Genomic DNA, 16,784 nt, shown 5'->3' with positions numbered 1-16,784 from the left:
TGTGCAGCTTGAGCGAGACGAAAGCTCCTATTCTGGAAGGAATGCTGCATCCAGTCATGAAGACTGTCCTCTTTCAGCAGAGGATTTCCCACAGTTTTCTTAGGGAATGAGGTAAGATCAGCATTCTTCCTTTTCTTATCCATCTATCTGAAACAAAAACAAACCCTTCCAAAGTTAAGACATACCTCCTATCCCTACTCCCTTCCTTAAAGACAGCATGAATCCTGGGAAAACGAACGAACAAAAAGCCAGCTCAGGTCATGAACTCGAGGCAAATAGTTTGCTCTACCATCTAATAGCTGGTCATTAAATTTACCTAATTTAAAAAATAGAACAAATTATACCCATCTCATAGTTATTCTAAAAGCAAGTGAGATTACACACTCAGGGCATTTAGCAAACGTGCCGCGGGTGTCAAGAGTCTGGGAGTGCCAACTGTCTGCATGGTGTACAAAGGAATGGCCCCTTCCAAGCTCTGTGAAAGAGGCTCCACGTGTTTGTGATGTGTTTCCACGTTTGTTACACCCCTCCTTTGTTACTTCAGGCAAGTTCCAGGGATGAGTCACCTCAACATATTGGCTTGTCTTGCTTGCTCTAGAACTTCTAGTTTCTTTTCTTTACAGAGACATACTACAGTAATTTAGCTCTGCATGTGGCTATGGATATACACTACATAGTAAGAAAATAAATAAATAAATTCTCGATTTCCATTTTGACTGTTAGATGTAAACTGTTAGTGAAGAGCCCTTGTAATGAAGAGACTTCCAAGTTCTAGAATGCTGGTTATAGAGTGTGAAGACCAAGAAAGTAGAGAGTTTATTCACCTTGTTTGCTTCTGTCTCGGAGGCTGATACCGAGTGTGGCACACGCAGTGAGCAGCATCCACTAAGCAGTCATTTGAATGGGTAAAAGGAGCTCTTAGATTCCAGCATCTGGAAACTGAGACTCGGCTTATGATGATTTTATGGATATGTACACGAAGAAGATCTCCTAGAGAAAGGGTTCAGAAATTTGACTAGAACTCGCAGTAGGCTGAGAACCACACTGCAAGGGACATACGTCTCAGAGAATGGCCACAGAAGATGATGCTAACACATACTGGATGCTCAATGTGCTTGCAGTACGCACATACAATAGCGACTCAGATAGTTCCTGATATACAAACAAGAGTCAACACCAGCTAACTCAGCTGCTCAAGGCCATGCATCCAGGAACAGGTGGTGTGGTGGTATTTTTGGTTATCACAACTGAGAGTGCTCCTGGCGTGGAGTGGCTGGATGACAGCAATGAAATACAGGTTTGATGTATAATGATGAATTTTCAGGCCCAGAGTGTGAATCGTGTAGAGGCTAAGAAACCGCACACCATGCTGCATGGCCTTCTCAACGCCCCGGAAAAGTTTCCCTCTTTGCTCTCTCTGCTTCACTTCTGCTGCTCTCCACTTCCCTCAAGTGCAGGGTTTTCATCTTGTACCAAAGGCCCTTGCATTACCTGTGTCCTCATATGCTAGAGCTCAGCCCGACTCTCTCAGCTTCCAGCTTTGCTTATGCCGTCCAGGCTGACCTCAAATTCCCCAAGAACGCCAAGCACACTGGCCTCAAATTCTCTAACCTTTTCCTTTCTAAAGACAGGATTTCTCTGTGTAAGCCTGGATGGCCTTGAACTCAGATTCACCGGCCTCTGCTTTCTGAGCGCTAGGAAACTGCCACATGCCCTGTGGAAATGCTGGAGTTTTCCTGAGTGTGCCATCCCACGGGGCTACCGCTTATTTCTTACGGCAACAGTCTGTTATTATTTCAGAGTTGTTCTGTCAAATCCATTGTCTTAGAATTCATTTTTAATTTAGCATATGATATTTTCACACCTATATCATTGTTTTTTGCTTTATAGCTATCCCTGCAAACTCCCTCACCTCTCCAGTTTCCTCTCACTGGTCCCCTTCCTCCCCCAAATAAGCCCCCTTCAGCTATCTGATGTCACATGGTGGGCATCAATGCTCACATTTATTGAAAGAATAAATGAATGCCAGGCACTGAGTTTGAACAATGTCTTTGTCTATAATGGCTCTAAGAGACTTCGGGAATAGTCGGATGAGAAACATAATAAACATAAGTCACTAGGAACTGACTGTGGTGGTGGGAACTTGTGACAAGACCTATTACTGAATTTGAGGCCAGCATGGGCTCAAAAGCTAGTTTAAGGCCAGCCTGGGTATATAGGGAGAGACCCTGTTTTTAAAAATCGACAACTACCACCACCAAACAACAACAGAAACAAGTCCCTTGGGAGTCTTAGGTTCTAAATCCAATCCCAAATCCTGGGAAATGGAGCGAACTGTGACTGTGCTTTTCGAACTGCAGGACTGAGACAGGGTGGCCAGTTCCTATCAGCTAGGTTTCTGGTTTGGCAGGCGGTCAGGGCGGACAGAGAAGCAGGCCTGTATTGGGAGGTGTGTCGGGATGGACTCCTTTTCATGCAAGAATCCCAGGCCTTCCCCGGGCCTCAGAGAGGACCCCAGGCCCTCAGCTGTGAGGCCGAGGGAGAGCTGGCCAACCTGCATCTGCCCCCACCTCACAGGGTACTCACCTCAGCGTTCGTTCCCTGCTACTACCGTTGCTATAGCGCCCAGGGCGCGGGCTGCCGCAGGCCCAGAGGAGGACGGGAAAACATGGTGTGTCCCGCTGCCGCTGGGAAATGTAGTTCCCCCTGGGCTCTCGGCCGTAGGCGGGTCGGGTAGCGGACTAAGCTAGCCCAGCTAGCTGACTTGAGAAATTCGGCTCTGAAGCCCAAGGAGTTCTCGGGAGTCTCGCTGAGCATCCTGGGAAGCGTAGTTCTTGATTCTCTTAGAGCGAACGGAGCCAGGCGGGAAAGAGCCGCCGAGAGAACTACACACAGGAGGCGGGGTCCAGGGAGAGGGTGGACGCGGCCCACAGTGGCGAAGAAGGCTTTAGAGGCAGCATGAAGCGCGCACAGACCGCCGAGGAACGAGAGCGTGAAGCTAAGGTATGTGGGACTCCTGGCATCTGGAACTCTGCGTTAGTTCAGGGCAAGAGGCAAGGAACCAACAGACCAGCTGGGATGGTGAGCGGATGCTCGGCGTTAAGCCAAGGGATGACAGGGCCTTGTTTGCTAGAGACCTGCAGACGTGGTGTGTGTGTGCGCGCGCACGTCTGTGCTGTAGATTCGTATTGCTGGATGCAGACCTAGTATAGTTATACTTGGTCAGAAATGAAAAGCTAGATCCACATCAATGTCTGTGTTCTGCTTCTGAACCTATTCCTTGGTTTTATTTATTGCCACTCTTGTGACTCAGTTTACCACATGTCTATGATCATACCATCTGTGCTTTCTCAGCCGTCTCCAAGGCCCCCTTCCTCCCACACACCAGCAGCTGAGATAAAGTGTCTATTCGGTGTCACGTATTTATCTGGAACATTGTCTCAGTGGCCAGGTGACGTAGTCTGCGTGGTCTACACAGGGGATATGCGTAATACGCTTCACCTAGCTTCTGTGGCTAATACTTTTCCTAGTCTCTGTCTTTGCTGCTGAGCTTCTGACAGGACATTCCATGGGATGACAGTAATAATAGCAACAGTGACTTATTTACAGCAATTATTGTATCGGACATCTACATTAAATGCATAATATATTTCATATTTATGCATCGGATGGCAAGACAGTTAATATAGGTAAAGTATAAACAGTCTGTTCTGCAGATGAGGAATGGAAGCTCAATGCTTTCCTTTTCTCCATTCCCAAAGTTGTGACCTATCGATTTTTCCTAATGCAACAACATTCAATCTACTCTTATGTTTCTATTCCCTTGGACGAATCTACCATGGTCTCCAAAGTGGCTTGCCACAACAGCTCCCCTATTGGGCTATATTCACTCAACCTTAAATCTTTATCCTCTTTCTTCTCCAATCATGCGGGTTTTCCCACACTCTACTAGAGAGTGATTTTTTTTTTTTTAATTTTCAAAATTTAAATCTACTCACGACCCTTTGACAACCACCTGTTCAAATCTCTTAGGGGCTTCTGCTGCTTAGGATAAATACAGAACTTCCCACAGTCTGAAAGATCCTGTGTGGTTTGGTTTCACTGTGCTTCTACACCCACAGTAGACACAAGAGCCCGCCTACCAGTCACTTTGGCCTTCTCAAAAGTTCCTTTCATTTGTAGTGCATTTGGTCAGAGGCCTTCTACATGCAATTTGGTGCTTATTCTATAGGAGGTAAGGATTGGCAGTGAAGATCAATGGGAGATAAAACAGGTACAGTTTTTGCTATCATAGGATTTTGTCTCACAAGGGAGTCTGTCTTAAGACAGTAAAACCTCAGGATTTAAAAATTTGAATATGTCGTGTAATAGCCTGAATTATGTATTTTACAGACGTGGAGACAGTCTGGCGGAAGTGGTCCCTTGCCCAGAGCCATTTGTTTTCTATGTGGGATTAGGGATCGGGATCAGGTCCTATGACTGTAGTCCCTAGCTCTTTCTGTTTTTTTATGTGGGATTAGGGATCAGAATCAGGTCCTATGACTGTAGTCCCTAGCCCTTTCTGTTCTTTATGTGGGATTAGGGATCAGAATCAGGCCCTATGACTGTAGTCCCCTAGCCCTTTCTGTTTGTGAAGAACACATTGACTTGAAGCACAAGTTGCTGGCCTGTTTGCTGTTTAAACATTTCTTTGATTTTTTTTTTAAAATTAGTTTGTTTCTTGAAATATTGGCTGAAATGTTTTAAATCTTAAATAGACAGCGCACAAGTAATCAGGAATGATTGTTTCTCATCCTGTTCAACTGAATTGAGGTATGACTTTATAAAGGGTATCTTGTAATTTATTGTGTATAGTTTGATGAGTTTGACATACACACGAAGTGTTCCAGTTCCATAGAGAACATCATGATTGCTTTAAAAAAATTTCTGTAAAGTCAATTTCTTCCTTTATTTTTACCCCTAGGTACTCACTGTGATCAGTCACAATTGTTGAATCTCTATTATCTAGACTCTCTTATCTAAGCGGAGACGTGTGATACGTGTCCTGGTGTCTTTTGCTCTTATTCATAATACATTTTGAGGTCTGTGCATGCTAATGCACGTGTTCTCGGGTTGCTTCTTTTCTGCTGGTGAGTCCAGTGCCTTTTGTGTGTTTGCTCACTCACCTATTGCTGGGCATTTGGATGGTTACCGGCTTGGGGCTGTTAAGAAAACAAGCCATGAACAGTCATGTGTCTCTGTTTCTATCTGCACTGGGCAGTGCATTCATTTGCAGTTTCCTCATTTTTTCCTACCTCTATGTCTAGGCAACAACTAATTGTTCTGCTCACAAGGACTACCTCTTATGGATATTTGTGCATGTACGTGCATACATGCGTGCTTGTGAAGGCCAAAGCTCTAAGCTGAGTTTCTTCTTCGATTGCATTCTCCCGTATTGTTGAGGCAGGGTCTCTCCTTCAACCTGGAGCTCGCTAACTGGGCTAGACATGCTGGCCCGCAGCCCTGGGGTTCTTCCTGCCGTCACCCTTCTTGTGCTGGGATTACAGGCATGCACTGCACCTGGCTTTTTACTTGGGTGCTGGTGTTCCAAACTCAGGTCCTTTTGCTTGTTCAGCAAGCATGTTGCTGACTGAGCAGTCTCTAGCCCCAGAACGTTCTCATGTACTAGATCATATACTGTGTGACCTTTGTGTTTGGCTGCTTTTACCCAGCATACATGTTCATACATGTTCATACATGTTGAGGTTCCCACATCTCGCAGCACTCTTCAGTACTTCTTATTACCCAGAAGATGGTATTCCTATATCAGGACACACCACATTCTAGTTATTTATGTATTGATCTAGTTATTTATTTGCTTTCTATTGCCATGATAAAATATGACCAATAGCAACTCAGGGAAGAAAGAAAGGGTTTATTTCATCTTACACTGTTTCTTAAGTTTATCACTGAGGAAAGCCAAGGCAAGAACTCAACAAAGGAACTGAAGCAGAGGCCGTGGAGGAGTGCTACTTACTGACTTTCCTCCGTGGCTTGTGCAGCTTCCTTTCTGATACTGTTCAATACTATCTGACCAGGGTGGCACCATCCGTATCGATCATTTATCAATCAAGAGAATGTTACACAAACATGTCCGCTGACCAGTCTGATGCAGGCAATTCCTCAAGTTAGCTTTCCTCTTCCCTGGTGACTGTAGTTTGTATCAATGACATCTACTGTTTGGTGAACAATTTGATTCTACTTGTCTTAGTTAGGGTTTTATTGCGGTGAAGAAACGCCATGACCATGACAACTCTTATAAAGGAAAACATTTAATTGGGGCTGACTTACAGTTTCAGAAGTTTAGTCCATTATCGACATGGCACGAAGCATGGTGCTAGGCATGCAGGCAGACATGGTGCTAGAGAAGGAGCTGAGAGTTCTGCATCTTGATCTGAAGGTAGCAGAAGGAGACTGTGTGCCACACTGGGCTTAGCTTGAGCATGTATAACACCTCAAAGCCAACCCCTGCTATGACACACTTCCTCCAGCGAGACCACACACCTACTCCAACAGGTAATAATACCACTTCCTAATAATACCACTCCCTATGGGCCAAGCATTCAAACACAAGAGTCTATGGGTGCCGTTCTTATTCAAACTGCCACATGACTTTTTGAGTGTCACGAAAAATGATACCATGTGCAGGCACCCTAATTTCTGTGTGGACAGGATTTTATCCGGCTCATGGGTAGAGGCCCAGTAGAACTGCTAGTCACATTGTAAGACTATGCTTAATATTTTGCAGAACTGTCACACGGTTTTCCACAGAGGCTACGCCACCCTCCATTTCTCACCAGAGATTTTGAGGGTTAGAATTTCTTTAAGTTCTTATCATTGCTTGCTACTCTTTGCTTTTTCGTTGTAACCTGCATGGTGAGCAGGAGGTAATATTTCTTTGTGGTCTTGATTTGTATTTCCCTGATGACAAATAATATCGAATATCTTCTTATATACTTAGTGAACACGCGTGTATTTTTTTCTTGTGTGCGTGTATGTGGTAAGTGTGTATGGGTGTTAAGTGTGTATGGATGTGTTTGCATTGAATGTTTGGGCATATATGATACTGATGCGTATGTCTGAATGCATGTTTGTAGAGGCCCATGTGTGGGGAGTCTTTTGTCAATCTCTACCATTTTATTGAGGCTGAGTCTGTCAGTTGAAGCCAGAACTTGCACATACAACTAGTCTGGCTAGTCAGCTTTCTCTGGAGATCCCGTCCCTGCCTTAATTAACTCTGGGACTACAGGCAGACGCGCCCCCACCCCCCTCCTACCTAGCATTTACCTGCCTTCTGAGAATATGAGTTTTGTTTCTTAAACACCCAGCCATTTTCCCAACCATATGTGAGGTGTGTGTTTAATTTTTTTTTACCCAGTTTTATTGTTCTTGTTGGCTTATTAAGTTTTATGAGTTCTTTATATTTTCTAAGTATATTTATTGCCTTGGCTTCCTAATTAGCTGGGATTGTAGTCCTGTACCAGTGTGTTAGCTTTTGAAATATTTCTCCTGAAGTCACAAAAGTTTCTTGTTTACTTTTTAAATTGAGTGCTGTCATTCTGTAGTAATTACCTTTGATTCACCTTTTCTCTTTGTAATAACTTAGATTATATTTTTTTTTCTCTTACAGCTGCTTGTATTGTAGACTTTATGTACTTTCCAAATTCTGAAGGGAGAATAGGAAGATTGGAGGAAATATCTGGCTTTCCATCAAAGCATGTGTTCACTTTGTCAGCGTGCACATACATGGATTCATGCATTTTAGAAGTGAACTTTTCTTACAGTGGCATGGGCCAGTAGTATTTGGTAGATATATTTGTCCCTAGTTAGACCATTGGTTCTCTCAGTTCTCCTCTATTAGGATAGGGATTCATACTTTGGGCCTGTGTTTCTCGAACCAGACAGTAGTGCCAAGATTGGATGACTCTGGGCTGCTGTGAGGCTGCACTGTGTGTTTGCATGTGTGTGGGAGCATGTATGGTACCTATATGCATGTATATGAATGTGCAGGCGTGTGCCCTAGGGGCAAAGTAGGTGTGGTCTTCATCGAATTTGGTATTCTCTTCAGGTGATTTTATTTGTTATTTTAAGATAATGTAAAGCGTAGAAAAGAATTGGAGAAATAGAACTTAGAACTAACTCTTCTAGGCCAATGTCTCAGTTTACAGGTTTCCATCTTGCTGTGTCAGCTTTTCTGCCATTCCCATCCTCATGTATAAGTCTGAACCATTACTGCTATTTAGCATAGTTTTTGTGTGTGCTGGGGATTGAACACCGGGCTTTGTACTTGCTAGGTAACCTCTAGCACTGAGCTGCACCTGTCACTATTTTCTTTTTTAACAAACCTTACCAGTGATATGGAGATTTCAGTCCTCCTTAAATGATTCAGCATGTATTTCTTGAAGAACAGGGAAAGTCTAGTACATATAAACACTCCCAGTTGTCAATTTCAGAGACACTAATGCAGATGCAATACTTACTTAATCCATAGTCCCTAGTCCCAGTTGCTGATTGTTCTAAGAGTATATGCTTTGGCATTTTTCCCTTGGTCCAGGTGCCAGTTCAGGATTGGCCATTCCCTTTCGTTGTCTTGTCTCCTTTCCTATAATCTGGTCTCCTTTATTGTTGTTGTTTTTTTTTTTTTTTTGGTGGTACTTGCATTGGGACTCAGAACCTTGATTATGCCAGGCAGGTGGCCTACTACTGAGCTACATGCCTGGCCCCAATCTGGTCTGCTTTTTATTTTTTAAAAAAGTATTTATTTATTGTATGCATGTGCACTTCTTCTATAAAATTTGAGTGTTATGATTACAGTTGGAATTGAACTCAGGTCATTAGGCCTGATGGCGAGTAACTTACCTGCTGAGCCAGCTGGCTTGCCTAGCCTTCTTCCTTAATATCACTTAAATTAGCTTTTACTTTTCTCCATCTTTAAAGGAGTCAGACTTTGTAGTGAGCACAGATGTTTGTTCTGTGTAATGGTCATATGTTTTTCTTTTCCTTCATTTCTTCCTCTCTTTCTTTCTCTCTCTTCTTGATTCAGGGTCTATGTAGCCCTGGCTGTCATGGAACTCACTGTAAAATCAGGCTGGCCCTGAACCCATAGAGATCTGTTAAGGGCCATAGAAGTATACAGCAGGTGACTAGTATTCAAATGTCAACCCACCAGACGAATGATTCTCTCTGATGGAGGAGAATCCCACCCAGATATAACCTGTGGGATCACCAGCTCTGGAAACTCTTGCTCCTGTCTGTAGTTTCACACACACAAAAGCAGCTTTGGTGTCTCCCCCATACCTGCACTGTAGTGTGTAATTTCATATGATATGTTTATGTAATCTCATGATTGCATCTCAATCTTGTGGGCACATATACCTGTGGATGGTCAGGAAGATGACTTCTCACCAAGCTGTATGACTTTGCTATATAGAAGATATGCTTTGTGATCTTCTGTCCCACAAAGATTGTAAGGTATTTAAAAGTCTGCTTTGTTCCTTTTACCCAGACTAATATCAGGAAACGATTTCTCCTCAGTTTAGACAAACTACTACAATTAGCTCATTTTTATCTCAGAGCAAGTTCAAACTAGACTAAAGGTTTTCATAAATGGATCTTAACTTAAAAACTTTCCGGATATGCCCAAGGTCAGAGTCGCAGGTATCTAACCAAGGTTATCAACACAAAGAAACCTAAAAAAAATCATGCCAGTTCTTCACTTGCTAAAGAACTATGTCTGGCAGCTGGGCACTGGGCACTGGGCACTGTGTCTCCAGCTTCTGATCACAGTTTTACACCAGAAACCTTGAAACTTTGTATTGCTATGGTAAATGGCTCTGCCCTTATCACTTGCCCAAGGAATGTTCTATGACCAATGAGATGTGACCCTTGTAACTTTTTTATGTTACCCTAAACCTCCTGTAAGAAGTGTTTTTATTTTAAGCCAGATTTGAAAAAAAAAAGCAAGGAGAACTTAAACAGAGAATTAGAAAAAGATTTAGAATTACAGACTTGGAACTAAAGAATTAGAGCTAGGAAATTATAGACAATAAAAGAAAATGACCCTCAGATATGTGTGTTGCTATAAAAATCTTCAGTCCTCACTCCTGAGAATTTCTCTAAGTCACCCTGGGTAGAGGCCTGGGAGCTGGACTTCCAGACCGCTGAAGAGATCCACCTGTTTTTTCCTCCAAAGTGCTGGAGTTATATGCATGTACCACACCATGCCCAGTTTTGTATGTTCTTCTTTGCATGATGTTTTATTGTGACTGTTGTAGGTCAAGCAGTTTGAGTGGGTAAATTTTTTGATGAGCAGCAAGGCAGATCATATGGTCTGCAATTTCATCCAGGTCTATAGGGGTGTTTTATTTGGGTCAAGTGAGTTACTTTTTGATGTTGAGAAGTGGAGGAATTACACAGGATCTCTGGCTCCCCCAAACAAGTGGAATACCCATAGCATCCTGCAAGTACTTCCCTAACTAGAATTGAGTGGACTTTCTTCTTCCCTGGGGAATGTATGTTTAACTGCACAGCCATTTTATTTTTTTGTGTGTGTGTGTGTCCACCAATTCCTCCTTCATTCTCTTCTTCCCCTTTATCCAGGGTTTAACTTTCTGTGGTTTCAATTACCTATGCTCGGCCACAATTTCAAACCATTAATATTTGCCTTGGCTTTTTCTAGAGAGCAAAAGATGGCATCCATAGAATGCTTATTATAATATTTTAATTATTCTGGTTTCTTATTACTGGTGTTGACCTCTCAGTATGGATTATTATACTCTTGATAAAGTTTATTATCCATGTTTTTAGCCACTCTGGGGAGAGGTCTTGGACTGTATCCCCTAATCACAAGGCACAGCTGTGAGGTGTTTGAAGTGTACCCCTGGATAGAGGGCACTGCTGTGGGTGTTTGCAAGGTACCCCAAGTTAGAGGGCACTGCTATGAGGTGTTTACAGTGTACCCCAGGTGTTTGCAGTGTACCCCAGGTTAGAGGGCACTGCTATGAGGTGTTTGTAATGTACCCCAGGTCAGAGGGCACAGCTCTGAGGTGTTTGCAGTGTTCCCCTGGTCAGAGGACACAGCTCTGAGGTGTTTGCAGTGTGTCCCAGGTTGGAGGGCACTGCTGAGAGATAGAGCATCAGGTTTTATATTTTTGGTTGTGAGCCTAGCCTTTAATGGCTGAGCCATCTCTCCAGCCCGAGCATCAGGTTTTAAAAGGATATTTTTGCAGTAGTCGCTTTAGCAAGCAACTTAAGGTCTTTGGTCTGAGTTTCTTTTTGTATGAAATTGGAGTGATATGGTTACAGTGAATATTAAATGAGATTTGTGTGTATACCTGTATCAGCTAGAACATTCTTGGAATATAGTAAAGGAAATTTTATAAACCCGGTTTCATTGTCATTACCACCTCTACCACTAACTGACCCTTGTAGATATTTAGTTTAAATTCTAAACTTCATTCTGTACATCGATATTGTCTGTAAAGTGCATTTCCTCGACTTGGATCCCAGAAATTTCTCTCCCATACATTTAAAATGCTGGTAGTAGTTGTGTCCTATGTTTTGGAAAATTGAAAAAAATCGTCACTCAAACTATTTTCTTTATTCTGGTTAAGTTCTTCATGTTAAGATTTGGGTATGTGTGTAGCGATAGGAAAATATCTAGGTTAAACTACACATGCTTACACAAATGCATACTATATACATGTACATTTATATATTGTTAAATCTAGGTTCTGCATTTGAGAGAAAACATATTTGTCTTTCTGAGTCTGGCTTAATTCACTTAACATAATGATCTCCAGTTCTATCCATTTTTCTGCGGGTGTCATGATTTACTTTTTCTCTGTGACTGAATAAAATTCAGTTGTGTATTTGGACCATTTTCTTTACCTAGTCATCTGTTGATGGTCTTCTAGGCGGGCCCCATTCCATGGCTTTTGTAAATAGTCAGCAGTGAGCATGGATGGCCAAGTATCTTTGTGGTTTGTGTTCCTAGAGGCCTTCAGGTATATTTCCGAATGGTCTAGATGGTCAACGAGCAGGTCTATGTTTACTTTTTTTTTTTTTTTGAGAACTTCTCTGTACTGATTTCTAAAGTGACTGCACAAGTCCACATTTCTCCTAGTGGTGAGTGTGTGTGGGTTCTTGTTCAGATACACCCAGGGCAGCCATTCTGATTTCGTGAGATGGACTCTAAGCAGTTTTACATTTATTTCCCTAATGGCTAAGGATGGTGAACATTTTATGTATTTATATTTCTCTTGAGACCTGTTGGTGCTTTCCACTGTGTTTTTAAATGTGTGGTTTTCGTTTCTAACATTTCTTTCTTCTTCCCTTTCTCCCTTTCTCCCTTCCTCCCTCCCTCCTTCTTCCCCCTTCTCTCCCTCTCTCTCTCTCTCTCTTTCTTTCTCTCTTTCTCTCTCTCTCTCTCTCTCTCTCTCTCTCTCTCTCTCTCTCTCTCTCTCTCTCTCTCTCTCTCTCTCTGTTTCTTTGCTGCATTACCCTTCTTTGCTGCTGTCTTATTCCTATTGCTGATATTCTTGCTAGTTTCTCTTTCCTCTCTGTTGCTGACCGTAAGCCCCAGGTCCTAGGCTGAGCTAGTCTGACTGTAAGCCCCAGGTCTTGGACTGAGCTAGTCTGACTGTAAGCCCCAGGTCTTGGACTGAGCTAGTCTGACTGTAAGCCCCAGGTCTTGGACTGAGCTAGTCTGACTGTACCTCTTTAAGCCACTGATCATTTTTACCAGCGGCCTTTGAAGTCTGCATCTGCTATTTTACCCATTTCACGTTCCTGAATTCAGTGAGTGAGGAGCGATCTTTAGGAGGAGTCATGTTGCGTGTGTTTTCATATTCCTTTTGTTTCTGCATCACTAATTATTATTCACCTGCAAAGGAAAAAAGGCCAAGTAAAAACTAAGGGGAAAAGATTGCCTATAAAGTGAAAAAAGCTTGCTCAACAATATCCACTGTTAACCAAATATCAAATAAACAAACAAAAAGTAAAACTGGAAGAATGTATGAAGGGGAAAAACACATTTTCAAAAAGTGAAGTCTAAAGGTATAGTTAAAACAAGCAGTAATTGCCACGTGAAAAGGATTGTTCTAGTGGCTTCTTTGTGGTCCTCAGATATTGGGAGACTTGAGTGATTTGTGCAGATGAGGGGATTTATTATTGACATAGTTATCCCAGTATCAGATTGAAACATAAGAAGTGGGAACCACAACCGAGGGATTGGCCTGCGGGCCTGTCCATGGGACCATTTCTTAATTGCTAGTTGATGTTGGAGGGCCTGGGTCACTGTAGGCAGTGCCATCCTTGTTAAGTGTGCCCGGACTATAAGGAATACCTTAGGGAAAGCAAGCCACTCACCCTTGCTCATCCATGACTTGTTTGCCATCATTGGTTCCTATGTTGGCATTCCTTCATGGGGGACAATCACCTGTAAGATGAAATATCCCTGCCCTCAAGTTGCTTTTGTTGTGGTGTTTTCCATAGTAGCAGAAGCAAGCTAGGACAATTTAAAGGATATTGTGAAGGACACAGCCATGCCAAATGGATGAGATGCTTCGGGCCAGGTGGCCGGGACGAGGTACAAAGATTTTTTTGCCTTCTCCGGCTGGGCCAGACTCCAGTAGCCACCACGTGTTCAGTTATTGAGAAGATTCCGGAACAAGTTTGTGATGTTTAATATTCATTACAACTTGGTTGGACTTAGGTTCGCCAAGGAGACTGGACATACATTGGTGTCTGTGAGAGCATTTGAAGGGATTAAATGAGGGGTAGAGACCCACTCTGAATTCCATGACTGGAGTTCCAGCTAACAAGAAAAATATATCCGATTTATTCACCTGACATGGGAGTCCTGAGAAGGGAGACCTAAAGTTTCAGGAAGTTTTTGGTGAAGAATGGCTACTCGGATAGACATAGGGCTGGATGAAACGGGACCTTATCGAAAAGCTGAATGGGAAACTCACAGGGCCCTGCCTGGTATGTTCTAGACTCCTGTGTAATTCTTCCTCCCAAGCATGGGACGGGGCACTCCTGAAATGAGGGGCTTCCATGTCATGGCCTTCTCTTAGAAAGGTTGGGAAGTTACAGTAATAGTTTTAGGCTTTATGGTTTGTTTGGGAAAAGAACCTCAAGTTACACTGACTCGTCCTAGATAAGAGAGGAGCCCTGGTTTCAACTTGTTTTTTTTATAGGAGGGCAGAAGGTCAGAAAGCCTTCCCATATCTCTTAGTTCAAAGTACTCAGCAAGCCGAAACACCCTGTGTCAGGGTATGATTTTCTAAGCTCCAACCTTGCTTCATGGCTGCCACATGGCCGGCCGTCAGCTCATGAGACTGAAAGATACTGAGTACTTCCAAGAGCCCATGGTTTTAGGCGTGTAGCTTTGGAAATAGGGATGAAAATTCAGTGCAGATAGTTCACATTCTCAGGTTCTTAAAACCTCCTCTGAAAGATTCTGCCATGCCCTTTTTTTTAGTTTCTCCCAAATCCCTCTTTATTTTTTCATGGTTTTCCAGTCAGACTGCCTTCTTCACAGGTTTGTGTTTTGTTTCCTTCATTATTTGATTCTAGTTTCCAGATCACGTTAAACACCTCCCCGGATGTTTAATGGGCAGACCCACTGAGTGGCAGTTATTGTTGCTCTCCATTTTCTCAGGCCTGCTTTACATTGTCATGTTGATTTTCAAGATGAAATTCACAGTCTCCTCTCTCATCCAAGTATTGGGAACTTTGAACAACTATTATAGTGCTTACCCGAAAACACCTTTTGTGGAGAATCCTTTTTCTAGTGGTGTGCATCTTCCATGTAGGAGAGACATTAGCGGTGTCTGCTGAGGGAAGACTATGTGGCGGGGAGCCTCCAGTGTGTGGTATGTGGTATCACATGACCAGTAACAATGAATATCTCTAGCACCACTTTCCCGGCTACTAAGGACTTGTTTTGTCAGAGTTTATTTAAAGGCTAAAAATATCTCAGTCTGGCAAATACTTGCATAGAAGCGCCCCCTGTAGTGATGAGCTGCGGGCAGGCCTGCTTTTCATCCTGCCCCAATCCCACATGGCTAGCTTTACCCCCGAAATAACAACACACAAATTGTATTCTTTTAAACACTGCCTGGCCCATTAATTCCAGCCTCTTACTCACATCTTGACTAACTCATATCTAATAATCTATATAACACCACGAATGGTGTCTGACCTGGTGGCTGGCTTCATTGCATCTAGCTCCCTGAGGAGAGGCTCGGCAGTCTGGCTGAGCCATCTACCTCACTTCCTTCTTCCTGTTCTGTCTACTCCACCCACCTAAGGGCCGGCCAATCAAATGGGCCAGGCAGTTTCTTTATTAGCCAATGAGAATCCTCCATCATTTCCCCCTTTTCTGTTTAAACAAAAAAGAAAGACTTTAACATAGTAAAATTACATATAACAAAACAGTTATCAAGTAAGAATTACAGTTACAATATTTATATCCATTTTATCTTTTATCATAACAAAGGAAAACAACTATAACTATCTATTCTTCAACTCCATCAAAGACTCTATAAGGATATTGAGCCTGCCCTCAGCTCATCACTACAGAAGGAACGCAGCCTCCCTTACCCACCCCCCCCCCCCAGCCATGTTCAGGAATAACCGCCAATACAGACAGTTCAGTTCCCATCCGAAACTAAAGATGCAGAACCAAGGCCAGAAAATTATCCACTGGTCTCCCACCCTGATGTGCCCTTTCCCCCTCAAGCCCTACAAAGTCTGCAGCCCCTGGTGCCACAGCACACGCTGTCTAGTCCCTCAAAGAGACGGTGGCCCTTAGTTCTGATCGAAAGGACAGTTCTGCTTCTGGAGATGCCTGTCCCCTCTCTTGTGTCACCCCCTCTTCCATGTCACCTCCATCTGTCCTGCTCTAACATTAGTGATCCAAGTTTGGGCATTTAGAAGATATGGTTGAAAAAATTCAGGTCCGCTCTTTTTTTTAAAATTTTCTATTTTCCATATTATTCTCAGCATTTAACATTTTGCCAGACACATAGCAAATGTCCCATAAATATTTATTAAATGAATTCTCAAGAGTGCCACTTGTATTGGCCGTGAGACTTCCTAATAGAGATGGAAGTAGAATTTGAAAGAAATGATGGAAAATGATTAGGTACTTAGGGACTTAAAATTAGTCCCACACTAGTGGTATGGCAATTAATTTTGAGGATCAGGATTCATCCATTGAACATGTGCACTGGCAGTGGTCAGCAGTAGTTTCCAGTGTTTTCCTTCAAAATTTAAACGACTAGTTAGCCTTATGTATTTAATGTATTCTGTTAGCTTTTTTTTTAAGAGTAGATTTTTTTTTCTTTCTTCCTAACCTCCTCTCCTTTCCTCCCTTCTTTTCTTTGTTTTTTGAAATAATGCCACACTATGTAGTCTTGACGGACCTCAAGTTTACCACGTAGCGCAGACTGGCCTAGAACTTATGTTAATTCTGCTTCAACCTCCTGAGTACTGGTATTAATGGGTACATGGGGTAGATTTCTTGATAGGGTTATTTTGGAAATGTGCCTTTCTGGTTTCTAGAAGACCTCATCGTGAGATGGCACTTCTGGAGTTTTAGGGAGGAAGGGCACTGTTGAGAACAGCTGAATTCGGAATTCTGCTAAGTTTGTTCATCTAATCTTATGTATCAGCCTGGGTTTGTGTACGAATGTGCCTCACTGCTTGATTTCATGGTGTAATGCAGGAGGAATCAG

General features: G+C 42.8%; 2 protein-coding genes across 3 annotated transcripts in view; one reads left to right on the top strand and one right to left on the bottom strand.

Annotated features, from left to right (window-relative positions):
* Rpgrip1l (RPGRIP1 like) overlaps positions 1-2,628 on the bottom strand; it is a 104,523-nt gene extending 101,895 nt beyond the window's left edge. Inside the window, exon 1 of one of the 2 annotated variants that reach the window (XM_038312635.1) lies at positions 2,587-2,628. The gene's annotated coding sequence lies outside the window, so the exon portion shown is untranslated. Of the gene's footprint in view, positions 1-824; positions 864-2,586 lie in introns of those variants that run through there. The other variant, XM_042054227.1, reaches the window with a different exon arrangement.
* A 104-nt stretch (positions 2,629-2,732) lies between these two features.
* The window catches only part of Fto (FTO alpha-ketoglutarate dependent dioxygenase), a 349,758-nt gene continuing 335,706 nt past the window's right edge, over positions 2,733-16,784 (top strand). The window contains exon 1 of the mRNA XM_038312636.2: positions 2,733-3,003. Coding sequence (XP_038168564.1) covers positions 2,959-3,003 — 45 coding nt within the window. The 5' untranslated portion in view covers positions 2,733-2,958. The remainder of the gene's footprint in view (positions 3,004-16,784) is intronic.

The sequence above is a fragment of the Arvicola amphibius genome, chromosome 15 (assembly GCF_903992535.2).
Source record: "Arvicola amphibius chromosome 15, mArvAmp1.2, whole genome shotgun sequence".
Lineage (NCBI taxonomy): Eukaryota > Metazoa > Chordata > Mammalia > Rodentia > Cricetidae > Arvicola > Arvicola amphibius.
The sequence above is the reverse complement of the archived record's forward strand: the minus strand, read 5'-3'. Positions and strand labels throughout refer to the sequence as shown.